We start from the raw sequence: 27,761 nt of genomic DNA on the forward strand, positions 1-27,761 counted from the left end.
TTTTGTTGTTGGGGGGGGGTTGCTTTTGGGCCCTCCCTTCAACCGGGCTCCCTGCCAGCACTGCTGCTGCCCTCACCACCACTGGGGGCTCTGAAGGGCCCCACTGCCAACCCTGCTCACCCCACCATCACTGTCACCCCCACCACTGTCAATACTGTAGGAGGTCCTGACCAGCATGCCACTGGTAGCTGCTGCTAGTTGTTGCCTCCAATTACTCACCCACTTCCCTTGGATGTGTTTACCTGGTGGGTGGTGGCACTTCTGAATGGGAGGAAAGTGACCTGCAAGTTGGCTCTGATCTGTGTGGCACTGCATTTTGGGGAATCTAAGATGGCCCCCACCCACCATGGATCAGAGCTGCGCAGCAGCTCGGCTTCCTCCAAAAGCATTGCCAACAGGCTAAACACACCTGTGTGTGTGTGGCTACTGTCAACATCAAGTGGCAGCAGTGTAGAGCTGGACTCTTGATGGCACTGATAATGTTGAGTAGGGCCCCCAATGGTGGGGAGAGCAGAGTTGGTGGGTGATGTCCCTTCTGTCCACCTAAGGACAGGGGCCATTGGCAGATGCCCAATCATGCTGACCTCTGATGCCAGCCTTGCATCAGGGAGGTATTGGTAAAAATATAATCCCCTTGCTGTTCATAAAGTTGTTGTCCTGGGATATGTGTGTGTGTGGGGGGGAGGCATTCTACCTCTCAGGGCAGAAAGTCCTGCATTGCAGAAACGTAATTCCTCCTCTTCTCAAGACAGAAGGTCTGCAGTATAACAAGAGGGTGCTGTTTATAGTGGTAAATTGTTGCATCACAGACTTTCCATCCTGGGATGGACAGGATGCCCTCCACGTACAGGAATTGAAAGTTTATGATGCTGTGATAGGTGGGTAAAAACACTACCTCTCACTGGATCACAGGGCCATTCACATGTGATGTGGGAATTGAGTGAGATCTCTGGGTTGCAGTAAACCAGGGATGTCAAACCTTAGGCCTGCAGGCCAAATCCAGCTTGCCTGGGGTCCCACTCTGGCCCTCCAGGGTTCCACAGATAGCCACACACCTTCCCCTGGCCTTAGCCTCTGACCACCAGTAGTTTGATGGATACTCAGCTTTTGCAAATTTTCCCCATTTTAAAAGGTTGAAATGTGTCTCCTAAGGTTTATTTACTGGCAGTAAGAGCTTTAAGTTAAAATATGTTGGTATTGTTGGTAATTTTGGTCTGTCCCCTTTTAACTGTGAATATATGCAATTAGAGTTTGGCAGCTGAATCAAAGAAGAATGAAAGTTTTCCTTGAAATCATAAACACAAGCAACACAGAACTTGTGGCATGGCTGGAAGAGATAAATACGATGGCATTCAAGGGAGAGGTCTGAAATACAAAGAAAAGGGCTGATGAATATCACACAGTCTTTCAAGAGTCACAAGCTAACTGCAGAGGCAAGAATATTTAGGCCAGCCTTTTCCAATCTGGTGCCCTCCAACGGTGTTAAACTACAACTCCCATCTTCCCCTGCTAACATGAGAATGTAGTCCAACATGTCTGGAGGGGACCAGGACGGGGAAGCTGGCTTAGACAATATAATAGACATGTTCTCAAAATAGTTCCCGGATGCACTGAACTACGCCCTAATACGTTGGTTCTTTGCTTAAATTCTGAAGACATTCATTCTGTTGTATCTTTTATGTTTAGAAGAGTATACTAAAGTGCGAGTAAGCTCTTTGGGGGAGGAACTGGCTGTTTTCTTAGGTTACTCTGTGAAGCTTCCTATACATTGACGGTGCTAAATCAATAATAACGAACTTATATGCTGATCATAGAAAGCAACAAAACATTCCCCTATTTCAACAAAATGTACTCTATACATTGTTGCCCAGTTCAGTAGCATGAAAAGATGTGATCTTTTGTTGAAAGTACTTCAGGATGGTATATGTATATCTGGCAACCTTTACAAGCCAGTAATATAGGGCAGTATTATTATTATTATTGCCATTTTGCAAAGGAGGAGGCCGAGAATGAATGGCTTGCTTAATGCAATGTAAAAGTTCATGGCAAATCCAGAGGAAACATTTTAAGAGGGAACTTCCTGATTTGTAGTTCTTGCCATTATGCTAACCAGCATAGTAAAATAGTTAATCATGGCTGTCTGGGAAATGCTAAGGGTTGTAGGATTTTTTTCTGTCTAAACATACATAGGATTGTACCCTCAGGCTGCAAACCTATACTCACTCACTTGGGAGTAAGTTCTATTGAAATGGAGCTTACTTCTGAATAGACATCTGTAGGATTGCACTGTATCTCTTGTAATCTCACAAATAAAATAAAAAATAGAATACTCCTGTGCCTGTTAAACTATACATGACAGGCGGAAATTAGAATTGTACTTTTCTTTGAAGATAAAGGCACAGGAGCCCTTCAGAAAAGTGGAATCCTTAATAGTAATTTATTTTCCTTTTGTTTAACCCCTTTTCTAATGCACATAAATAAGAATAAGCAGTTGTGAACACACACACACACAAGACTTTTAGGATCAAACTACATGTTATGTTAAATGTCATAGAACAATTAACAGAAGGGTAGTTTAAATAACAACTGACGCTGCAGGGACACACACACCCCGCCGGCCCGCAGATCATGACTAAGGTGTGCTGGGAGGGAAGGGTTAAACCTTCCCTCTCCTGCCAAGGCTCTGACAAAAGCCACCTCCCCTTTCCAGCTGCAATTTACCTTGGAAGGGAAGCTTCCCTCCTCCTGAGGCAAAATGCAGCCATGGGAGCAATTTTTGTCAGGGCCTCCGCAGAAGAGCAAAGGGTTAATTCCTGTAACTGCACCCCTTGGCCCAATCTGGATCTCCACACAACCCCCAATGGCAACTGTTGTGTAAAACTACACCTTCATTAGATGCTATATAGTGCGTTAAATGTAAGGGGTCATTTGGCCCTTAAACAAATTATATTTCTTTAAACTCACACACAAAACTTGCATGTTATATTTAGCCACTAGATGGCACTCTATTAGACCAAAGTAGTCATTAAAAAAAACCAACAATAATATTTTAAGTAACAGAGAACATTAGAATGTATAATTATTTGCATTACCAGCTGTTAGACTTATGAATGTATAACAGCTGTTGTGCAAATAATTATACATTCTTAATTTATCTCAGCAAGTGAGTTATTAACATGGAAAAGACATGTGTTTCTTTTTTAATGTTTTATTATATTTCTTATCTTATCCTTCTTCCAAGAAGCTCAGGATGCATTGATGGCCCCCTTTTACCCTGTGAAGTAGGGTAGGATGAGAGAAAGTAACTGGTCCCATATCACTTACTGAGCTTCATGGCTGGGCAGTGATTGCAACACAGACCCTCGTCTGACATACGCTCTGCAACACCAGCCTTTCCAAAGCGGTAAAATCCGGAGGTGTTAAACTACACCCCCCATAATCCCCCAGATGGATTATGAGAGTTGCAGTCCAGCACATCTGGAGGTGCCATGCTGAGGAAGGCTGCATTACTCAATAATTTTAGGTACGTTAAGATTAAGACTAATTTCAGGAATGTTAAGACAAACCTTTAGGGTGCACAAAATCCTATGCATGTTTAGACAGAAAAAAGGCCTACAACTCCCAGCATTCCCAAGCTAGCCATGCTCAGAGTTGTAGGACTTTCTTCTGTCTAAAGATGCATAGGACTGCACCCTTAAAGTGTTTAAGGGTGCAATCCAATCAAGACAGCCTTCTTGTCTTGATTGGATGTCAGCCTTCGCGTTCCAGCCTGCATTTGTGGCTATACACACAATTTCGTGAGTCTAGCCAGGGCTGTGGAGAGGGGGCGGAACGGGCCTGGAGACCACATAGGAAGCAGCATAAAGGGGCTTCCACAATCTCCTCCCCTCCCCTCCCCTCCCCTCCCCTCCCCTCCCCCAGGAACGCCTGTTTTTGCCCTCTCTGTGCTCCATTTTATGAACTGCCGCAATTTTCCCCGCACAGGCTACAAGGGGGAGAGGATGGGGAGCACGGTTTCCTGGCTCCAAGCTTGGAGTGCTGTCTACAAGCTTGGAGTTAGTAAACCAAAAAATCCTACAGCCCTCTAGACAGTGTCTAGTGGCCATAGGATTGCTTTCTAAATTAGCTGAAGTATATGTAACAAGTACATGTAACAAATAGCAGACATGGCCAAAGTTGCTGTTCTTTAAAAAAAGTTTAGTAGCGTGTTGAGAGATTCAAATTGGGGGGGGGGGGAACAGTGACCAAATGTGGCATGCATCTAGAAATATTTGTGAATAAATGGTATGTGCAATTTTATTCCATCTCCTTCATATTTTCGATCCCTTTTGTGTCTTGTTTATTCTAGTGTTAAGCCCTCAACAGGGACTTATTTTCTTTTCACTGTACAGTATCTAGTCACTTTGGAGGTGGCCAACATCTTCTAGGCAACTTCAGAGGGTTGCAGGGCTGCACTGGCTATCACAGAACCCAGTAAGAGGCATACCTTTCCCTGCTGCTGGTGGTGGCCACACTACTGGAAACCAGCAATTCTGCTGGAAGCACAACTTGTTTCCCAGCAGAGGTTCCCCACAGCCCACCAAACAGCTGTCCGGTGCACTATTTCTCTGCAGCAACAGTGCTTCTGCTGGAAACAAGGCATGCAGGGACCACATGTCTTATTTCCCAGCAGAAACGTGCTTTGGACAGCCTGCCAAACAGCTGTTTCGTGGGCTGGGAGGAGCCCAGTTCTACTGGAAACAAGGTGCATGCTCTTAATGCATCTTCTTTCCCAGCAGAATCGCTGGGATGTCAGGAGTGGCAGCAGCAAAGACATGAACTGTGTGCGGGCCACACAAATGGCCATGGCATGCGGCCTGGGTGCTACCCACCCCTGATCTAGTGCAACATTAAGCAATTTATAAATAAATACAAATAATAACAATAATTCTACAGAAATCCTATTTTTGGGGCTTTAATTTTTCAGCCCGTCCCCATCCCTAAAAACACTTTGGTGTGTATTTCTTCTTTCTCATGATCTGCACAAAACAATGGGCTACTGCTAGCAACTGTTCAGACTAGGTGAAAGAGCTTGCAGATACCATGGCTCACAGCTCCTTGTGATTCCTCCTACCCATCACAGTTGTGTCTCTGGTTCCTAAATGGCTACTGGCCATGGTGTCTCCTGACCCCAAGAGTATCTGGGATTGCAGGGGTTTAGGGATCAACAGATCAGAGCCCTAGCACTAAGTTGCAGAATGGTTGCTGGTGGTTCTCCTGATCTGAGATATATCTGGAGTTTGCCAGGGCCGATAAACTGACAGCGGCCCTTTATTTAAGGCCTACTGTTAATGTCCAAGCCAAGACTCATGAGAGGTTTTGAATAACAGGACATCATGACACATAAGCAATATTTTTCTGTTCCTTGGCTGTCAGACCTAAACATGAGAAAATGGTACCCGGCATTCTGTGCTTCTCAATTTAATAATGTTTTGTTTCCTTGAAAATTTAGGCACATATGACCTGAAAAATATATTTTTTGCTTTAATCTTTTGAAATGACATTTGATCAAAGTGAGTGATTGCTAGCCATGGACCTTTCTGCTACCAGGAAGAATAGAAGCATCACAGTGTCCTTATGATGTATGTCTGTGTGTGGGGGGGGGGCAATGACCTTTATAAATTGAAATTGCAATGCTGTTAGAGTGCATTTTGCTGAATGGTAACCTGCCTGATAATGTGACTGTCATATCAACAATAGTGTGACCAAAAGCATGTTGGAAATGGCTACTGCATTTGAGCAGAGCTACCAGAGCCTTCCCCTTCATGGATCACTGCCTTGTTGTGGCGAAGGGGCTTGCGTAACTCAGTGAAGCCATAAGCTATGCTGTGCAGGGCCACCCGAGACGGACAGGTCATGGCAGAGAGTTCTGACAAAATGTGGTCCACTGGAGAAGGAAATGGCAATCCACTCCAGTATTCTTGCCAAGAAAACCCCATGGAACATATCACAAGGCTAAAAGATATGATGCCGGAAGATGAGCCCCTCAGGTCGGAAGGTGTCCAATATACTACTGGGGAAGAGCAGAGGGTATTTCCAAGTAGTGCCAGAAAGAGTGAAGTGGCTGGGCCAAAGCCGAAAGGACACTCAGCTGTGGATGTGTCTGGTGGTGAAAAGAAAATCCGATGCTGTAAAGAACAATATTGTTTAGGAACCTGGAATGTTAGATCAATGAATCAAGGTAAGCTGGAGGTGGTCAAACATGAGATGGCAAGATTGAACATCGACATCTTGGGAATCAGCGAACTAAAATGGACAGGAATGGGCGAATTTAATTCAGGTGACCATCATATCTACTATTGTCGCCAAGAATCCCTTAGAAGAAATGGAGTAGCACTCATAGTCAACAAAAGGGTGGGAAAAGCAGTACTGGGGTACAATCTTAAAAATGATAGAATGATCTCAGTACGAATCCAAGGCAAACCATTCAACATCACAGTAATTCAAGTCTATGCCCCAACCACTGATGCCGAAGAAGCTGAGGTTGATCGGTTCTATGAAGACCTCCAACACCTTCTAGAACTAACACCAAAAAAAGATGTCCTCTTCATCATAGGGGACTGGAATGCTAAAGTAGGAAGTCAAGAAATCACCGGGATAACAGGCAGGCATGGCCTTGGTGTACAAAATGAAGCAGGACAAAAGCTAATAGAGTTTTGCCAAGAGAACATGCTGATCATAGGAAACACTCTTTTCCAACAGCACAAGAGACGACTCTACACGTGGACATCACCAGATGGTCAATATTGAAATCAGATTGATTATGTACTTTGCAGCCAAAGATGGAGAAGCTCCATACAGTCAGTAAAAACAAGACCTGGAGCTGACTGTGGCTCAGATCATGAGCTGCTTCTTGAAAAATTTCGGCTGAAATTGAAGAACGTAGGGAAAACCACTAAACCATTCAGGTATGACCTAAATCATATCCCTTATGAATATACAGTGGAGGTGATGAATAGATTTAAGAGATTAGACCTGATAGACAGAGTGCCTGAGGAACTATGGACGGAGGTCCGTAACATTGTTCAGGAGGCAACAACGAAATCCATCCCAAAGAAAAAGAAATGCAAGAAAGCCAAGTGGCTGTCTGATGAGGCTTTACAAGTAGCTGAGGAAAGAAGGGAAGCAAAAAGCAAGGGAGAAAGGGGAAGATATATCCAACTGAATGCAGAGTTCCAGAGAATAGCAAGGAGAGACAAGAAGGCCTTCTTAAATGAACAATGCAAGGAAATCGAGGAAAACAACAGAATGGGAAAGACTAGAGATCTCTTCAAGAAAATTGGAGATCTCAAGGGAACATTTTGTGCAAAGACGGGCATGATAAAGGACAAAGAAGGCAGGGACCTCACAGAAGCAGATGAGATTAAGAAGAGGTGGAAAGAATACACAGAAGAACCATACAGGAAAGATCTTAATGTCCTTGATAGCCATGATAGTAATGTCCTTGATAGCCATGATAGTGCGGTCACTGAACTTGAGCCGGACATCCTAGAGAGTGAAGTCAAGTGGGCCTTAGGAAGCATTACTAACAACAAAGCTAGTGGAGATGACAGTATTCCAGCTGAGCTATTTAAAATCCTAAAAGATGATGCTGTTAAAGTGCTGCATTCAATATGCCAACAAATTTGGAACACTCAGCAATGGCCGCAAGACTGGAAAAGGTCAGTTTACATTCCAATTCCAAAGAAGGGCAACGCCAAAGAGTGTTCAAACTACTGCACAATTGCGCTCATTTCACATGCCAGCAAGGTGATGCTCAAAATCCTACAAGCTAGGCTTCAGCAGTATGCGAACTGAGAACTACCGGAAGTACAAGCTGGGTTTCGAAGAGGCAGAGGAACTAGAGATCAAATCGCCAACATTCGCTGCATCATGGAGAAAGCAAGAGAATTCCAGAAAAACGTCTATTTCTGCTTCATTGACTACGTTCAAGCCTTTGATTGTGTGGATCACAACAAACTGTGGCAAAGTCTGAAAGAGATGGGAGTACCAGACCACCTTACCTGTCTCTGAGACCTGTACGAGGGTCAAGAAGCAACAGTAGAAACCAGACATGGAACAACCGATTGGTTCAAAATTGGGAAAGGAGTACGACAAGGCTGTATATTGTCGCCCTGCTTATTTAATTTATATGCAGAGTACATCATGAGAAACGCAGGGTTGGATGAATCAGAGGTCGGAATTAAGATTGCCGGGAGAATTATGAACAACCTCAGATACGCAGACGATACCACCCTAATGGTAGAAAGCGAAGAGGATCTAAAGAGCCTCTTGTTGAGGGTGAAAGTGGAGAGTGCAAAAGCTGGTTTGAAACTCAACATTAAAAAATCTCAGATCATGGTATTTGGCCCCATCACTTCCTGGCATATAGAAGGGGAAGAAATGGAAGTAGTGACAGATTTTATTTTCTTGGGCTCCAAGATCACCGCAGACGGTGACTGTAGCCATGAAATTAAAAGACGCTTGCGCCTTGGGAGGAAAGCTATGGCAAACCTACACAGCATAGTAAGAAGCAGAGACATCAGTATAATCAAAGCTATGGTTTTCCCAGTAGCAACGTATGGCTGTGAGAGCTGGACTATAAGGAAGGCTGAGCGCGGAAGAATCAATGCTTTTGAACTGTGGTGCTGGAGAAGACTCTTACGAGTCCCCTGGACTGCAAGGAGGTCAAATCAGTCAATCCTAAAGGAAATCAATCCTGACTGCTCATTGGAAGGACAGATACTGGAGCTGAAGCTGAAATATTTTGGCCACCTAATGCGAAGAAAAAACTCCCTGGAAAGGACCCTGATGCTGGGAAAGATTGAACGCAAAAGGAGAAGGGGACGGCAGAGGATGAGATGGCTAGATAGCATCACCGATGCAATGACTATGGACTTGAGCACACTCCAAGAGAGGGCTCAGGACAGGAAGGCAGGGCGTGCTGTGGTCCATGGGGTCACGAAGAGTCGGACACGACTGAACAACAACAACAACCAGAGCCTTGTTGAGGAAAGAGATACTTACCAACAAAATTATGATATAAGCAGTAAAGAAGCAAACTGATCAAACATTAAACTCCACTACAATTTTCTTGCAAGTATTCTCAACTCAAAGTGCAAAGGTAGCTGGATAACTACAGAAGAAGATGCTAGTCTCTAATAATTGACCCATTAGTAATATAAACCATAATACATTCCAAAACTTTAGGTGAACCATAGAAGGAGTACATGTTTGCTGAAGATGTTTTAAAGAATGTAAGTTGTTGGCTAAGCACCCGGAACCAGAGTTCTTTTACTTGCTAAACCAGCTCTTCAAATTAGTAGCCTCTTTGAGTACTCAAGTTCCATGTGCAGCTAAAGTAACATACATAACTGAAAATAGGTTGGGAGTAATATATTTTAAGTTCCTAGACAGTAAATCCATAAAAACACCAGAAAGTGAGTCACATGATTCCTTCATTTATCTTCAAATTATGAACAAAAGGTCCTAATTAGAAGATTATCAAAAGCTTCTCCTGACTGTAAACAATCAAACATTCAACAGGGTGCTGGTTCTTCTCCTGTGGGTGTGGGGAACCACTTTCAGCCTGGGGTCAAACTGCAGAATGGGAAAGGGGGAGGGCATTCCATCTGTGGGTGGGGCCAAAGGCAGAGTGGGTAAGACCAAATGTGATTATTAACATTTTAAGCCTACAAGGTAACAGGACAAGGTTCCTGCATGTCTACTCAGAAGAAAACAGGTCTGAATCACTCAGCAGCACTTTCAAATAGCATCCCAAATATCAAGTCTTTGCATGTCTACTCAAAAATAAGGAGGCCTGCAAAATGCACACCTCAGCTCTTTGCAGCAGCTGAATTCTTTGCAGGGTATTTAAAGGTTAATTGCCTTTAAATACCTCTCATCTCCTATCAGTGATAGAGATAACAGCAAAGGAAGCCTGGACGGGATGGGGGGGATCCCCTTTCCCAGATTCCCCATCCCTGCTCTAACAGTTTCAAAGTCATCTTAGTTATGAACATACTGTATGTCAGGAATTGCTGAGATCCATACATAATGTCAGAATGGTGAAGATTGCTGTGAACTGAGGCAGCTGCACTAGCAGAAAAGACACTCTGAAGTGCAGTCACAGTATTTTTATATAATGAGCAGGTGAAAACAGCAAATAAAAAATATTTCACACTAAGTGGAACCACAGAAGTGCCTTGCTTGTTTTAGCTCTAGAGTGTCTGCTTTGGCTAGCAATCAGCGTTAACATCTTTAAAATTCTGATGGCAGTGTACAGTAGCAAACTAAAACAACCAAATCACAACACATCATAAAAAATCAAGAACCAAACAATATAAACTAAAAACAGACCAATAAGCAAGTAAACAACAGAAGAGAAAAACATTCTGAAAATGCAACAAGAGAAAAGTCTTAATCTGTTCTTAGAAGGGCATCAGACACACAAGCCTCCTGCAAAATTGGTGAAATTCTAAAAGAAAGGGGCCTGAATTCTGTGGGAGACCCACCACATAAAGATGTTATTTTCATCAGGGCCTCTTTGGTAGATCTTCAGTACCGAGAAACGGGATTGGGAGGAGGCATTCTCTGAGACATTCACTTCCCAGACTGTTCAGACCTTTAAAGGTCAAAACAGCCATTTTGAGAATCTTCTGGCTGAAAAGAGGAGTATAAATATTTTGAAATAAATAATAAAACACCAGCACCTTGAACTGAGACCAAACACAAATCTGTGCAGGTGTCTCAAAATAGGTGGAACGTACATGTGTCGATATGTGCCTGTTAACAAACAAGTGGCAGCGCTGTGCACTAGTGGAAGTTTCTAGATTGTTTTCAAGACCAGCCCATCACATACCCTTAATCTAAGAACTGCCACCGGACCTCGCATTAGAGTGCTGACATCTCTACTTCCCAGTATTGGCTGTAGCAGGTGACTTAACTGATAGCAGGCAATCTGAGCCACAGCTGCTACGTGGGATTTCAGGAGCAGTGTTGGGACTAGGGATGGTGCGGGCGCCTGATTCCACCTGGGAATCTGGCAGGACCCCCCCCTCCCGCCTGCACCCATGAGTCCCTGCTCGGTGAGCAGCCCTCATTCACCCTGGCAGCCTTGTTGAGCTCTGCACTTGCTATTTTTTGAAAAATAAAATGGTGATCACAAAAATGTGGATATTTGCATATGTGTAAAAATGCACATTTTTGTAAATGTGCGTATCAGTGAATGCGCAAAAATGCTCATTTTTGCGATTGCCATTTTATTTTCCAAAAAATGGCAACCACTGAGCTCGATGAGGCCACTGGAGTGAGCGTGGGCTGCTCGCTGAGCGTGGAGGGGCTTGAGCATGGTCCGGGGACTGGAAAGCGGAGGCAGAGGCTGGGCAGGCACTCGAAGAACCTGGACGAGGGTGGGTTCGCATATCCCTAGTTGGGAACAGAAATAATGCTACAGTATGAACTTGATCCTTCAGGGAGAGTGTGACCCTGTCCAGAACAGATGCTTCCTTAGTCAACTGGTTTAAGTCCCACACCATCAAATATTTCTTATAATAATATATACATGCTAGGTATGATTTTAGGCTGTTAAAAGTATTGAGCCACAGACTTGTAGTTGCTAACTACTGGTGTTGCACTCAGGGTTCAACTGCACAGAGTCATCGGAACATTGTCAAACCTCAGTCCAGGGGTCTCCAAGCTTTTGGGGCCTTTGGGCACATCTGGCATTTTGCAAAAATACCCTGGGCACCACTACAAATTAACTGCTCTGGAGGAGTGGAGGGACAGTCACAAAAATGTTAGGAATGTCCTCTTATATCTGTATTTCTGCGTGTGCATGAATGTTTACTGTGTGTGTGTGTGTGCGCGCGCGCGCGCTACCCACTGTGGCTTCTCCCTGTCTCTCTCCTGGGCCTTTCTTTCTTTTCCTACCATTCTTCCTTCCTTCTCTCTGGCTCCTCTTTTTCTCTTTCTTTCTCCCCTCTTTTCTTCTCTCCCACCCCACTCTGGGTCCTCTTTACATCTTTCTTTCTCTACCCCCCACCCCCTTTCTCTCTCTGGCTCTTCTTTCTTCTTCCTTCCTTCCTTCCTTCCTTCCTTCCATCCATCCATCTCTCTGGCTCCTCTCTCTTCCCCCAGATTAAAGCCAATGGACATACACTGGCTTTAACAGGGAGAAAAAGAAACCCCTACCAAAAATCATCTGGAGGGGGGCAAAAGACACCCCCTGTCAAGAACCCTGTTGACCCAAGGGTCCTTGGTAGGGGGTGGACTTCACCTGCCCTCCAGCCGTTTTTATTTTTTTTTTTGGCAGGGACGTTCTTCTTTCCATATTAAAGCCAATGGTTGAATTACTCTATTGGTTTTAATAGGGAAAAGAACCTCCTCCCGCTGCAGAAAATCGGCTGGAGAGGGAGCAAAGGTCACCCCCTGCCAAGGATCCTGTTGCTCCAAAGGTCCTTGGTAGGGAATGGACTTTGCCCCCCTTCCCCATCTGTTTTTCGGCAGGGGGCTCCCCCTCCCCCACCGTGTAAGTGAATGGAGGAATCACTCTATCCACTTGCAGAAAGGGGAAATACCGTGGCAGGCACCTCATGGCCCTGCAGGCGCCACCTTGGAGACCCCTGCGCACATTGGAGACCCCTGTCCATGTCTCACCTCTGTGATGACACCAGTGTTTTCATCCAAGGGCCAAACTTTACATAGAGCTTTGAGATTCTCTCTTCTGCTTTTTATTTTTTAATCTAAAGCAGCATGGCTGAGCTGCAAATCTGAGTGGAGAAAGGGCATGCAAGGAGAGGCTGCTTAGTCTTCCTATCCTACTGTACAGTGTTGTTTCCACCTTCAGGGATGCTGGGTGAAAATGCAGCTTGGCTAAGGTGATTTTGAATTGAAAAATAACCTGAAGCGTTAAGCAGCCTCTTCCTGCCTGCTTTTCTTCTATTTAGACTCACAATCTGCCTGGGCTGCTTTTGATATTTTAAAAAAATATCTGCAGAAGAAAATATCAAGGAATTTCTTGTAACCTCTAGTATGTTCCTAAGATATTTTGGTTTTCAATTGCTTTGTTGCATTTGCTACTATAAATAGAGAAATTATTATTTTTATTATTTATTTTATTATTACACTTGTATCTCTTTTCTTCCATCCTGGAACTTAAGGTGGCTACATGTGGTACCCAGGTAGTATCCCCTCCAAGCACTGACCAGACCCAGATATGCTTCGCTTCAGCAAGGTGGCTGCCTCATGTGCTTTTAGACTACCTTCTACAGCTTTCAAATGATTCTCTGCAAACTTTGGGATCGAGTCTCAGAAAAGACAAGACAAGACAAGACAAGACATGACAAGACAAGACAAGACAGCACAGAACTATATTAACTGCTTATCCATGTCCTTGGACTGCGATAATACCTACAATTTTTTATCCACATTCTCTGCATGCTTTTTATGAAAGAAATGTCTTGCTTGCAACCTTGTCAAAGATGCCAATTAATAGTTCCCACAAGTAAATATGAAAGAACCTTCACAAAACAGAGGCTGTTTTATATACTTCTAAGACTGAAGATTCTGTGAATGCTATTGTTACTGTCCTTTTAACAACCACTGTGATTCAGTCTGCACTCTGAACAGTAAAGCTTTTAAAATCTAAAATGTGACTGGAAAATTGTTAGAAATAAGCTACAATTCAACTTCTGTGAATGTGTTGGCATAACCAGCAATTAAGAACAAACCTTACGTCTACATAATACAGAAACTGCCAACAGGTGACAAAGACCATGTCTACATTTTCCTTTCAGATCTAAATGTCTGGGGAAACTTTACGGGCAAACACAAATCTCAGTGAATTTGTCTATTTAAGTTAATTTGCTGGCCAAGGAGCATATGGAGTATCTGCCCATTATGTGATATTCCTATTGATAGTTATCTTCAAATACTAAAAGGCAAAATGGTTCTTCAACCTCACACAGCCTTTAGCAGCTGCCTGAATCACCTTCTCCCACAGGAGAGAACAAAGCCACACAGCCCTTTTTTGTCTTGCCTGTTTAGTGAAAGGAAGGCAATTCTTGCAGGGCTCCACAAGGTGAACTTCTCCAAAATAGAGGAGACAGAGATTGTGGCTGTCTAACGGTGGCAACTTACTTCCACAAGACGGGCTCTTGCAGAAGAAAGTTGGTCTCTGAGCCATACGCCTAGGAGGAGTGCCAAAGACAAATGCCAATAAAATAAATCAGAACGCAAACAAAAAAGCCTGAAATTACAGAAAGAACGACTAAACAAACAAAAAAAGGAGATAGAAAGACAACCAACACTGGATAGCTCTAGTCTAGAACAAAGTTCCCTGAGGTGCCACCACTGTGATGGTTGAAAAAGAACTGAGAGGGAAGGCAAGAGCCACACCCCTTTGAGTTTGTGACTGGAGGGTGTGGTGGGGCTCCCACCAAAACTCTAGCCTGGCTATTAGGGTTGGCGGAGAATTTCTCCACGAATCTTCGGGAGGCCGAGTGCCGACGCATTCGGCCCCCCGAAAGTGTTGGGGAAATTCTCCGCCGGCCCCCCACCCCCCCAGGATGGGACTTACCTTCGGCGAATGTCCCTCTCGGCAGCGGGTCCCGGTGGCGTTTTGGCTGGGGCGGGGGCCGGTCTCCTGACCGGCTGCCGCCGCCGCCATTGCAAAAAAAAAAAAAGTAAAGTAAAAACAAAAACAAAACACACCCGTGATAGGCTATGTAATGATTTACGTAGCCTATCACGGCTAGATTTCCAAAGTCAGCCGCGATAGGCTATGTAAATCGTTACATAGCCTATCACGGGTGTGTGTGTTTTGTTTTTTTACTTTTTTTTTCGTGGCCGGGTAGACGGGGCGATCCTACCCGGCCTGAATTTCGCCGGCGAGCAATGGGGCGCCTCCCCCCTGGCCTGAATTTCGGCCTGGCGAGGCGGGGCGCCTCCCCCCCCTCGCCTGATCTTCGGGGGGAGAAACGAAGCGCCTCCCCCCCACCGCGAAGCAAGCTGCGGGACGAGGTAAGTCCCTTTCGTCCATCCCTACTGGCTATAAACATTTCCTGAATGGGGCTCTGTGCAGGCACCAAACCCATATGTAGGACTGCACAGAGACTATGAAGAAGAAAGAAAAGGAAACTCTCTCCCTGCTAAATGCATCTCACTGTATAAACTAGAAGCCTATGGCTAATGCACACAATCCTATACAATTAGCAAACCATGGGAAAATCTATCATTGACAAATTTATTTACCTATTTCTATTTATTATTTATCCATTTTTTATCTCTTTCCCACACACACCACCTTCTTGCCTGCCTCTCTCCATGCTGCTTCCCTCCCATCTTCTCTCTCTTTGACTACTTGCTCCTTTCTCCATCTTCGTATCTCTCTCACTTTGTATCTAGCTCCCCATGTGCTTCTCTCTCCCTGATGTCCTCCTTGATACATGCACTGTTTCTGGCAAAGTGTCAGTGCCACAGGCACAATACAAGGAAAGATGCCATTTCCTGACGTTCCCAACCTGTGCACCTGTAGCATAAGAACTGACCTCTAGTTTCCTTTTAAGATGACTTATTCAGAATTAGGATAGCTGACGTCTATTAAGTATACTGAAGTTTACAAACTAACGGTGTTCAATATTTGTTTAAAAAATTCAGGAACAGCTGTTCTACAAATGAAGCCACGAAGCATATGCAAAAAAGATATATTCTTATTCTGCCCCTCCCTATAAAGTAGCAAAGATTGGGATCAGCTCTTCTGCACCTTAATTTACATAAACAATTGTCACTCACTGTTGTACGAATGCAACTATATTGTGTTAGCCATATGCCATAGCAATTTCTGTCACATATATGCAACTAGGTATATTCCACACTAAAATAAATCTAAATCCTGTGCCATGGAAACCCAAATTATATGCCAGTGATTAATTGTGCAAATTAAGGAATCCAGTAAATATTTGCTAGTATTGCATAAATTATACTGCTTCCAGTATTAAGGATATGGAGGAAAATTACTGTTTAATGAGATTTTGGTGGCAAGGTCACAACGGTCAGGAGAAGGAGGCATGGGAATTGGGGTTCGATAGCAAAGAGAGATGGTGTTTGTAGTAGGAGGTGGGTAACATAAAACAGTAATCATGAACATGTTATATGGAGCTGGGCACGACCTTTACCTATTGACTCCTTAAACCATTGGTGGGGAACCGCTTTCAGTCTAAGGGCTGAATTCAATTGTGGAGAAGCTCTCAGAGGCTGCATTCCAGTAATGGGTGGGGCCAAAGACAAAAGGGGTGGAGCCATAATACAAAAATACCAGCATATTGTAGCTTAAACCTCTTACTACCAGTAAGAAAGCCATGGGGGAGGCATTTCGACCTTTTAGAATGGGGAACAACTGCACAAAAGCCAGGAAACCACCAAACAACTGGTGGTTGGGGGAAAATGGGTATGGCCAAGGGAAGGGAGCATGGTCATCGAACCCCAAAGAAAATACCTTATCTTGAGAAAATGCTTCTATGCAGACAAATAAATCTCCTTGAATGTGGTGGCTAATTAACATACAGTTCTGGACCATAAACTGCACAAATAGTGATCTGTGCCAAATCGCACTGTGTTAGAGTCAACAGTGTTAGGTCTACGTAGTCTACCTTGGAAGGGTTAAAAATAGAAGCTACTTTCTTTAAGTTGTCCGAAGAGTGGTATTGATCATTGACAATCAATGTAATATTGTTTTCCAAAGGGAGATGAAATAAAAGTACATACACTGCTCCTGTCCAGCCAATCTAAGGTCTGTTTAAAAGGTAACACCAATTTCATTCGGTTTAGTGTGGTGGCTAAAATACTGAGCTGCAAATTAGGAACTTCCTAGTTTGATTTTTTGCCTTTGCCATGAACTCACTAGATGGCTTTAGGCAAGCCACTCTCTTTCATCCTAGACACTCCTGTCTGCAATATGGTGATAAAAAATACTGACCTACCTTAGAGGGTTTTATCAGGATTACAAGATAATGTACATGAAACTCTTTGAACGTTCTAAAAGCATTATACAAATGCTAAGTATTATAGTCATGAAGAGAAATTAAAACTATGCACTGGAAAGTCTTTTTCACACTGTATGCTTAATGACAATTACTTGATGGCAACATTTTCTGTATATTATTAGCTGAAAAGAAATCATGTCTGTCTGGCAAGACTTCACTACCATTCATTAATCGTTGCAAATTTGGCTTGGGGCTATATGAAGCTGCCTCACACTACTGTAAGTTAGACAATGGGACCATCTTGTTCGGTATTGTTTATTCTGACTGTCAGTGGCTACCTGAGATTTCCTGAGATTTTTTCATGCTGAAGATGGTAGGAATTCAACCAGGGCTTTGTGCATGCAGAGCAGGTGTCCTATCACTGAACTATTTCGGTACTGATGGACACATCCGGTTGGAGCCATGGCGTCCGGCAGTGACTTGCGGAGTTCCGCAGGTTGCTTATCTCACACAGCTGGGAAAAGGTTGAGAAACTTTTTTATCTTCCTCTGGAATTAAAAGGGGAAGCTTACAGTACCATCCGGATGAAATCTTGGAAGATCAGCTGCTTCTGCAAAGAAACAGAGGGGCTGAAATCTAAGATTAGATGCCAGAGTGTCACCTACTGAATTCTGTTTGAAATAGGGATGTCAGAGAATTCCGCCACGGATTCCAGGGAGGTCGAATTCCAGTGAATTCGGCCCCCTGGTATCTGTGGCGGAATGGAGCAACCCATCCCACCACCCTGCAGAAGCCCCCCGGAAGCCCCACCACCCTGCAGAAGCCCCCGGATGCACCTGGCTGGCGTCGCCACGGAGCAGAGCCGGCCGGGGAGGATTCCAGGGGGAGGGACGGAGCGCTTCCCCCCTCACCGCAGATGCCACTTACGAAACAGGTAAATGGTTTTGTACAACTCTAGTTTGAAACTCCTAAGCAATTAGGAGACATAAGGACAGACGGCTCCAAATAGCATTTCTGAATTTAAACTACCAGCAATATCTGAGCACCTGTAATTAAATCTGCGTGTTTGTTTTTTTGTTTTGTTTCTGCAATTATACTTGCTTGTTGTGCTTTTGAAAGTGGAGGATGGCAGTACAAAGGAAAAAAGGAAAGGCTTGAGAACGCCACCTACCCCACCCCATTGCTCCCTCGGCAAAGGTTTCTAGAAATGCTGGAGATTAAGAGGAGTTGCTTGCTTTGATAAAAACTATGTCTTCTCAGCTACCAGAGCAGTCAAAGAAACTTGAAACAATTCAGGATTCAATTACTGCCCTTCAGGGGGCTGTGGATTTAATTAATATCTCTTTTCAAAAGATGGAAGGGAAGGTTAATGCTCTTGAAGATCGGGTTACTGCTCATGAAACGGCCATGGAAGTGTCTCACAATATTTTGTCTGCTCAAATTTCTCAATTGGAGGCCTTCACACGCAGAGCGAATCAACGTATCCTTGCTATTAAAGACGTGGCTACTGGCTGAATTTATGGATAAACTTTTGCATGAGCTATTTGCTTTACCAGCTGATTTTTTACTTGATATTGAGCATGCAGTATCATGTTCCTGGTTCAATATGTGGCACTAAATGGACTTTTGGGACTGTTATTGTTCAATTTTCACGAGTCTCCACAAAACATTATCTTATGCGTTTGGCAAGAGAACGAGGTGAGCTCTGGTGGGGACCAGCAAATGACAAGGTTATGCTCTTTTCTGATTATACTAAAGAAATTTCTGACAGAAGGAGGCAATTCACCAAGGCAAGAAGTTTGGCAAAGCAAATTAACTTGAAAAATCATATTAAATATCCAGCTACATTTTGTATTTTTTTTTGAAGGCCAGATGAGAAGATTTTTGGATCCTGATGCTGCAGAATCATTTTTAATTGGTATTAAAACTAAAATAAGGGAACCAACTCTCTCAGCCTCCGGAGTTGGAACTTAGCCATTTTTACTGTTCTTTTGAAGTGTTGTCTGAGCTTTAGCTGTTAAGATGTCTAGGCAGTATGCCAGAATAAATGTTTGCATTTTATATTTCTCCTATTTTTATGTTATATTGTAATAAAGTGCATATTTATGTGTGTATGTGTGTGTACACATATAAATATATTTTAGATATGATATTACTTAAAACATACAAATGATTTGTTCCTGTTTTTATCCTTTTCTTAAACTTTTTTCTTCCCCCTTTTTAATTATTATTATTATTAATATTAATATCATTATGGGATTATTATTATTACTATTCCTTGTTGGCTAAACCTTTAATGTTTATTAATACGCGTTAACTGAATGGTAATTTATGGCCAATGGAAATGGATTGTTTGCTTCTATTCCTGTGCTATAAAGCCTGTTTGGATATTTGGTTTGTTCTTATTGAAGTTTAATATAATGCTTTTTTTCCTTTTCATTCTCTTCCTTCTTTTGCTATCCTCCCTTTTTTCTTTTTCTTAGAATACTGTAATGTTGGAAACTGAAGATTCTGATTATATTGTTGGTAGTGTTTATTTCATTTATAAAAATAAAATAAAAATAGATTAAAAAAAAACTATTTCGGTACTGATTTCTACAAAGATGTGTCCATCTGTTAACTTTAGCCCTGGAGCACTTTTGGACAAGATGTGGTGTAGTGTAATAGCTAAGAGAATGGGCTGTGAGCCAGGACATCCCTGGTGCAAATGACAACTCAGCAAAGGGAGGGAGGTGCCAGATGCAAAATTATGCCAAAGGCAGAAATTAACATGTCAGGGCTCTTGCATCCATTTGTTTCTGCCACTGTTGTCTTTCAAATCTCACCTAAACCATGAGCTTACTATATGGCCTCAGATAAGTCACTGGTTACTCGTCCTCAGCCCCCTTCTCCTAACGTGCAATACGGAAGTGATTATGATAATGAAGATGATGATGATGACGACGACGACAATAATACTGTGTAACATGACATGGTCATTGCAAGGTTTACTGGAATAATATGCCATAAAAAGACTACGTTGCGCCTGCAGCATCAGGCCCAGTCAGAAAAGAAAACTATAATAATTCTTAGGAGGTCTTTTATTACAGGTACATCCTGGGAGGAGGACTGATAACTGCACTAGAGATTCTTGGTTAATTAGGTAAAACATTATTTTTATACCCACAACAAAACATGGACCTGCAGATGTTTTCAGGCAATCTTCTAATAACCTCATCCGAGTTTTCTGGAGATCCGGGCTGTCCCATTCTTCTCGTTCTACTCCCCAATACAGGTCGATGACCTGGAAATCCAACAAACAGCACTGTTGTTAATGTATCTTATAATGTAACATTCATATGTATAACAATGAAGACGTCATTTAAAAGATTTGGTGTTGAGTACTTGTACTGAAGGATATTGGGGAATGACAAAGTTCTGCAGAACCTTAAATTAAGACCAAATCAGAGATGAGGCTGGGAGATCCATGATTGGATCTCTTGGTGTTTGGGTGTTGTTGTCTTTTGTAGTTCAAAGCAGCGCTGGGGGAGATGGGCTGAACTGGATTAAGACAGTGGTGCTGGGTGAGGGAGTGTTTCCCCACCATGTCATTTCCACAGTCTAAATTTCCTTAGTTCCTATTTGCCCAACTGGGGAAAACATACATGTATAAAGGACACATCACAGCTCCCTCAACTGATTCAGGCCCCTTTCAGCTGCTCTGAACTAACAATCCCCCACAGGAAATCTGATCACAGATCTCTAGCGTCTCATCTATTTTGGCTCTTACAAACTCTGGATACATATGCAGTATTGAATCTTTTCTGTATTGGGAATGCTAGTAATTCTCTACACTTACACCAGTGAGCTTTCAGTGATTTTGGACTTCCTCATTCACTGCATTTTGTTTTGGATGTACACAAGATTTTTTTTTTTTTTTTAAGTATATACCTAAAATGTAAAATCTGAATTAACTGTCATGGGTTCTTGGCAGAATGGGATCCAAAACCCACCCTCTCCATGACCTAACAAGAAAATCAGCAAGACTCTGGGAACTAGCTGCAAATTATGGGTCCTTTATTCTCTTAATTTCAAACAGTAGAAAGAAATAACCCCCTTTCCAAGTTGTGAGGCAGGTACAGTATCCAAGTCTCTCAAGATATTAAGCGCTTTCGCACTGACTGGGTTTAGACAACATGGCGGCACATTTAACCCATCGTTGGTTATTGTGTCGTCTGTCAAGAATGTTCTGATCCATGATGGCTTATTTGGCTGAAATAACCCACTCTAATAACCCATGGTCTGCAGTAAGGGTTATTTAACCCACTGTGGGTTATCATGTTGTCTGGTGCTCACCGTGGCTTATTCCTACAGAGTTGGAATGTATGCTCACCGCCTACAGAGTCAGCTGGCAAGAGAAGCCAAACCTGTTGTGGCTGCTCTGCTCCAGCTTGCAGAGTCCTTTTTCCGAGATCTGACAAGCAGCCCAGGGACAACCACAGCCAAACAAGCACAGCCTTCCCTGCTACCGCGCTACAGTTACAAAATGACAGCTTTCCCCTACTACAATGACAGCCTTGCATTATCACACTACCCCACTACAGTGAAGTTACACAATGACAGGCTTCCCTGATTGCTACTTAGAAACTACATAACTTGGGAAACAGGAAAATAGGGGGACAAGGGAAGAATTGCTCACTTTTCCATGAAGAAGCACAGTTCTGCAATTATCCACTACAACATCTAGAGGCTCCCCATGAGGGCACCCGACCTGTGCAATTCGCCCCATTCCAACTGTCAGGGAGTTATAGATCCCACCCCCTTTTTCCTTTTATGCACACTTTTCCATGAAGAAGCAAAATTGCACAATTTTGTCGATCCACCTAAGCTGAACAGCTAAAAAAAATGGATGCAGAGTGCGGGGGTGGGGGGAGAAATGGCCTTTCCCCTTTGATTTTCTGGAGTAAAAGAAGAAAAAGTAAAAAGCCAGGTTGGAAATCCTTTTCCTTCCAGAAAAAACAAGCCAGTACAACGTGGTCACATACTTGTAATGCTGCTCTTCTTCTTGTTACTTAATATTTGTTGTTTTGGAAGCAATAGTTGCGATGAGTATAAAATGACAGATGGCTCACTATTCAGACTTTTTGTCCCTACAGATCCAATCTGAATAATGTTAATAAGATGCAAGTTAGAGTGTGCAAAAAACAACCCCCCAAAGCTGCTACATTTATTTAAAGAGATTTAAGTGATACAGTGAGGTTTCACTTCATATTTTAACTCAGATGGATAGAAGGTACATTACTGCATGGCAGTATTTAAAGAAGCAAAACCTAATGAAGCAATTTTGGTCAATATATCTGGCATGCTGCTAGATCACATGTCTTCTCCTGCACCTGAGAATTCTTAAGAGCCAGTTTACACACTAGGGCTCCAATGTGGAGATGAGATAAAAACGCCTTCCCCATGATGACGTATGTGCGATATTTGCGGGGAGGGAGGCTAGTATTGTGGACCAGCAGGAATAAGTAGAGGTGAGGAAACATGAGATAAGTAGACTGCATATGGAGTGCTAAGAGAGAGGGGTTTCAGCTGCTATTATTCTCTTATCATTTGTTTGGTGCCAACAATGTGCAATGAAATTAGTCATAATAGGATAAGATCCTATAAACTTTTCAGTCAGCTATATGCTCAAAATGCCTGCAGTGAACCTCATTCTCTGTTATTCATGTAACACTCTAACAGTGCAGTCCTATATGTGTCTACTCAGAAGTAAGTCCCATTGCGTTTAATGGGATGTACTGCCAGATAAGGCTTACAGCCTAAAAAAGTTGAAAAATTACGTTATGAAATGAATTTACAATATTTTAGAGCTCTACTGATGTGCAGTAGATGCTTGATGTGATACCTACAATGGATTCTTTTACCATGGTCAAAAAGAGTGTAAAAACAAGTGGAATTTCAATGGGAAGCCCCTTTTAAATCTATTGAAGAGCCCACAGACAATTCACAACAGAATAGGCCTAGTGTATAGTGCCCCAGGGGCTCACTCACACTCCAATAACGACCTCATCAGAAATATCCTTCTTTACTGTGCACCTTAGCTTTCTCCCACATGAAGCTTGGGACGGGGGAAGCAAAAGGCTATTCCCCAGTATGCAGAGCATAGATCTTCTCTCACAGTTTGCTCCTTATGTATCTCAGCTGTTCACTCATCTACAAACCAAGACACATAGAAACAGAACTGAGCAACTCAGGAACACAAGGGGGGAAAGGAACACAGGCTTGGGGGGAAAATCCTGTTCTGGTGATGGCTGGCTGAAGGGCTATAACAGGGGTGCAGAACCTCCAGCCTGGGGGCCATATCCTGGGGTCCCAATCTGGCCCACTATGGTCCCCAAGAAGGCCATGCCCCCTTCCCCTGGCTCCATCCCCTTTGCCCCAACCACCAGTCTCGTTGGGTAGTTTCTGAGGCAGGTTTTTCCCCATCCTGAAAGGCCGGAATGCTTCTCCTAAGGCTTAACATCTGGCAGAAAAAGCGGTAAGCTAAAATATGTTGCCATTTTTGGTATCTTTGGCCCTGTTCTCCACTAGTCCTCCCCCTGAGATTGACTCAGAAATGGAATTCTGCTCTCAGGCTGAAAGAGGTGCTACACGATTCGTCAGAAGCCCCACTACACCGGTGGAACAGCCCACCAGAAAAGTCACACTGGTAGAATGGCTGAAAAGATGTGGGCGGTCCAGCAGAGGAGTACACTTATGCTGTACCCTATACCCCTTCTATCCACAGCCACACCCATTAGCAGACACAACTTTACACCAGCCCCAGAATTGGCACAAAGATTTCCCTCCCACTGACTTCAATGGGAGGATGAGAAAATGTAAAAATAACTGCCTCCATGTCAACCAACATCCTGCCCATGTCCTGCCCACGTCATCAAAACAGAGCACAGGATAGTGTGCAACTTAGTATCCATTCACAGCATACTACCACCAGCCTTTAACACCCACAGAGGCAAAGCATAACTCAGATGACAGAACATGCAGCACAGAGCTATATCCCTCTGGCCTCATGTCATGCATATGCAAAGATCACATGGGGAGCTTTAGTGATGGAAAACAAGGAGAAAGGGCACTTTGCACAAAAAAGCCTGTTTCTAGATCACACATGGGAACTTGAGCACATTGCTAACACCTCTCTGCCTAGAACTGTAGTGGGCAGCTTGCCTTGGGATTCCAGCCACAGACACCCAACTCTACTCTAACATCTGGGGGTGTCAGGACAGAGCATTCCACATATGTAAGCAAGAGAAGGGGAACACATGCTGTATAACTGCTGCAACTGGCTTCCATCTCCTCCTCCTGCTATATTTGAATACTGTGTTTCCCACACAGGGAGGGCACTTATTCCCGCATACAGGTAAGCTCTCTGTTGGCAAAGGCCAGCACTTCACTCTAGGTACTTCACTCCAACCATTGCCACTGCTAGCCAAAAACACATGAGCACGTTTGCCTTCCAGGGTCACAGCACAACAGAGCAGAACCATCAGTTCCTGCACACAGAGAGCTCCACTGCAGCCCTCCAAAGGGAGATATATCCACAGTCAGTACAGTTTGATCCATGCCCACCCCACATGGGAGAGGCTGAGGTATGAGCACTGGCTATTCACTCTCCCCTTCTCACAAATACTGACTCTGTGGTACTGCATCCAGAGGCAATGTGCTCCTTCGGCTAACTACTGCTTGCTATTCTCTCTGTGCTTCCCACTATGCTCTGGACAGGCTGTCCTCCCAGAGGCACGGGATCCACCCCACACCCCTGCTGTGGGCTGGCCACACCATAACTGGCAGCAGTGACCAGGATGTTTATGTATTTATTTATTACATTTCTATACTGTCCAATAGCCTGGGCATTTCTCCATGGTGTCATTAATCTACATATTCCAGGTAGGCTCTGGTAGCCTTCCAAGCTACAAGCTACAAGGCAGAGAGTTATGCAACAGGTGAAGGTATACCTACCATAGAACTGGTGCCATAACAGACACTGCAATTGCTATCCGTCTGTCTGTTGAACCATTGTCCGAGGTACAGGTGACTGGTTAGCAACCCCACATGTCTTTCCCTTTCAGGATCCACTCTATCCCAGATGCTGTTCAATAAAGGCTTTGATGTTGCCACATGTGTTTGGGGTTTCTTTGTAGCTAGGGAGTGGTACACAGAGATTCCTTTCCCTGCACCCTAGTAGGATCTGGCTTCAGCTGGCTTCAGGATGGGATCCAAAGGGGCAGGCATGAAGCTTGATGGGCTCAGGGGCAGTCTGAGCACTGTCTGCTCTTTAAGGTTCCCTGGACTATGAGGGAGCAGCTCTCACCCATCTCACAAGTGGGATGGGTGCTGCTGCTAGGGTGCATGAGGAAGTCAGATGGGTGTGGGAAGGAGAGGGAGGGATAGTCCTGCTGGAATACCACACAGCAGGGTTGTCCTGTTGCACAAAATGAATTGGGCACATGGGTTGCCAGGAGAGGGGAAGCCCATATGGGAGCCAGGCTATTGCTCTGGGCAGCCTGATTGGCTGAGCTATGTCTGTTGCAGCCTCTCCCCTGGATTCCTAGTATGGGGTCAGAAATGCTGGAAGTTGTAGCCCAAAACATCTGGAGGGCACCAGGTTGGTAAGCTGTTTCACCAGACTAGGGCTACTCCTGCAGCCCTTGTGTTCCTGACATCTATGATTGGGAGTTGGGGCTGGACAGGGGGTAGGGAGTGGGGGAAGAGATGAATGTCCCATGATGTGTCTGATATTTGTCTACTCCATGATGTCTCTGATGCCTAACTACAGAGTAGATAGGGACCTGCTCTGTGCTATTCGCAATGTAGGATCAAGTCCTGGGAGTTCCCTCCCTTTTGTCCCCGACATGACTTTTTCCCAGGAATGCGAAAGATAAGCGAGGGCAATTCCTCCCTTTCCCCAGGGCGGGATTTCAACTCCCATCTCCTGCTTCCCAGCTCTGTGCCCTAGACAGTGAGCCAATGAACGCTACTGTGGTCAGTGTAGCCACTGCTTATTATCACACATTTCCCAAGGAGAATGCTGGATATGTCTATATTACAAATATATTAGTTTTACACTAGTTTTATGGCTTTCCCCAAATATTCCTGGGAGTTGTGCTTTGCTGAAGGTGAGGAAAATTCTGCTAGACATCTCTGAATCCTCACAAAATCCTCAGAGAGCTGTGGCTATTAGGTGGTATAAAAATGTAATAAATAAATAAATAGTTCCCAGGGTTCTAAGGATGATGGGGAGAGTAGTGTAGATACTACACACAGGACCTTTTCCCCTTAGGGTGGCATCCATTGGAACCTTGTTAAAACTATCAATATTTGGAAACTGGAACTTCTATAAGGAAAGGATGATGGGATTTCCCATTAATATTAATATTTACTATAGTGTTTTAATCCAAAAAATGGAACAACGTCTAAGAACCTGCAGACATGGGTGGTACATATAAATCCTATAAGAGTTCTAAGAAGTACAGCAACCAATCTAAGTAACTGCACAATTATTTTACATATAAATTTATAGGGGGGGACTAATTCTAAATTTAAAAAATCGACAATAATCCTCCAAAATTGACATTTATTTAACATCAGTATTCACACTTTGTGCAATTCACAAAGCAATTCACTGACCTTTAAAAAGAAAGGAACTAGCAAAAGAAAAGCCTGGCCTTCAGCACAAGTTGGCATACTGCTGTCCCAGTTCTGGTTTTCATGTGCCAAGCATAATCACATCATTGCAATTCAATATTTTTGGCCACTGAACTGCAAATGTGATGCCTGATTGGGTATGTACACATACTGTTGTATAAAATAAGAACCTAGTCCCAGCTATTTTACAGTTTTGTGTTAAAACTTACACCTATCTGATATTTTTGTGTCATTGACCTACACACTGTTGTTGTAGGGAAAATCCAATACGAGCTGAGAAGCATTTGGTTCAAGATAACTCATCCCTTAGGAACGATGATCTGAATGTCCTATAGATCAGGGGTCCCCAACCCCCAGGCCACGGACTGGTACCGGTCTGTGGCCTGTTAGGAACTGGGCCACATTAGGGGTGTGGGAAGCCCCTTACCTTGGGTCCGCAGGGAGGGGGAGGTGATCCGTCTCTCCCCCCCCCGGAATCCTTGCTGGCCGGCTCCGGCCGCTGGGACGCAAATGGCGTCCACATAGCGGATGCCATTTGCATCCCTGTTCTTCAACTAATAGGCTACGTAAATCTTTATGTAGCCAATTACTTGAAGAACAGGGACGCAAATGGCGTCTGCTATATGGACGCCATTTGCGTCCCAGCGGCCGAAAGTCCTCCAGTGGCCGGAGCTGGCTGGCAACTCTGTGGACTCGCTGCGCAGCAGAGCTGGCCAGGGCCAGCGAGGATTCCGGGGGGAGAGGCGGATAGCCTCCCCCATGGACCCAAGGTAAGGGGGGTTCCCACATCCCTACTGCGGGGCCCAGTCCCACCCCCCCCGGTCCATGGAAAAATGGTTTTCCACGACACCGGTCCCTGGTCCCAAAAAGGTTGGGGACAGCTGCTATAGATGTTGATAACAAGCACAGAGAGACAATGGACAGCCAATCAAATAGCCAAACGTATAATAGGAAAAATTGCATGAAAAAATGCGTATGAAGAGGGATAAAATATATAGGCATTTGTATGCTAATGCTGGAAGTGCCAAAGCCAACATGTATAAGTTAGAATACCTAGCATTAGAAGGCAACATGATTAGA

General features: G+C 43.9%; 1 protein-coding gene across 2 annotated transcripts in view; it reads right to left on the reverse strand.

Moving 5' to 3' along the window:
• Positions 1 to 27,761, reverse strand: part of NWD2 (NACHT and WD repeat domain containing 2) — a 113,043-nt gene that overhangs the window by 25,602 nt on the left and 59,680 nt on the right. Inside the window, exon 3 of one of the 2 annotated variants that reach the window (XM_084856961.1) lies at positions 20,181 to 20,283. Coding sequence is in view for 1 of the 2 variants with exons in the window: in XM_084856960.1 (XP_084713086.1) it covers positions 20,167 to 20,283 (117 nt within the window). In the remaining variant the exon portion in view is untranslated. Of the gene's footprint in view, positions 1 to 20,166; positions 20,284 to 27,761 lie in introns of both variants that reach the window. The other variant, XM_084856960.1, reaches the window with a different exon arrangement.

Source organism: Heloderma suspectum, chromosome 5 (genome assembly GCF_057233095.1).
Source record: "Heloderma suspectum isolate Gila_16-S chromosome 5, 16-S_ref, whole genome shotgun sequence".
Taxonomy (NCBI): Eukaryota; Metazoa; Chordata; class Lepidosauria; order Squamata; family Helodermatidae; genus Heloderma; species Heloderma suspectum.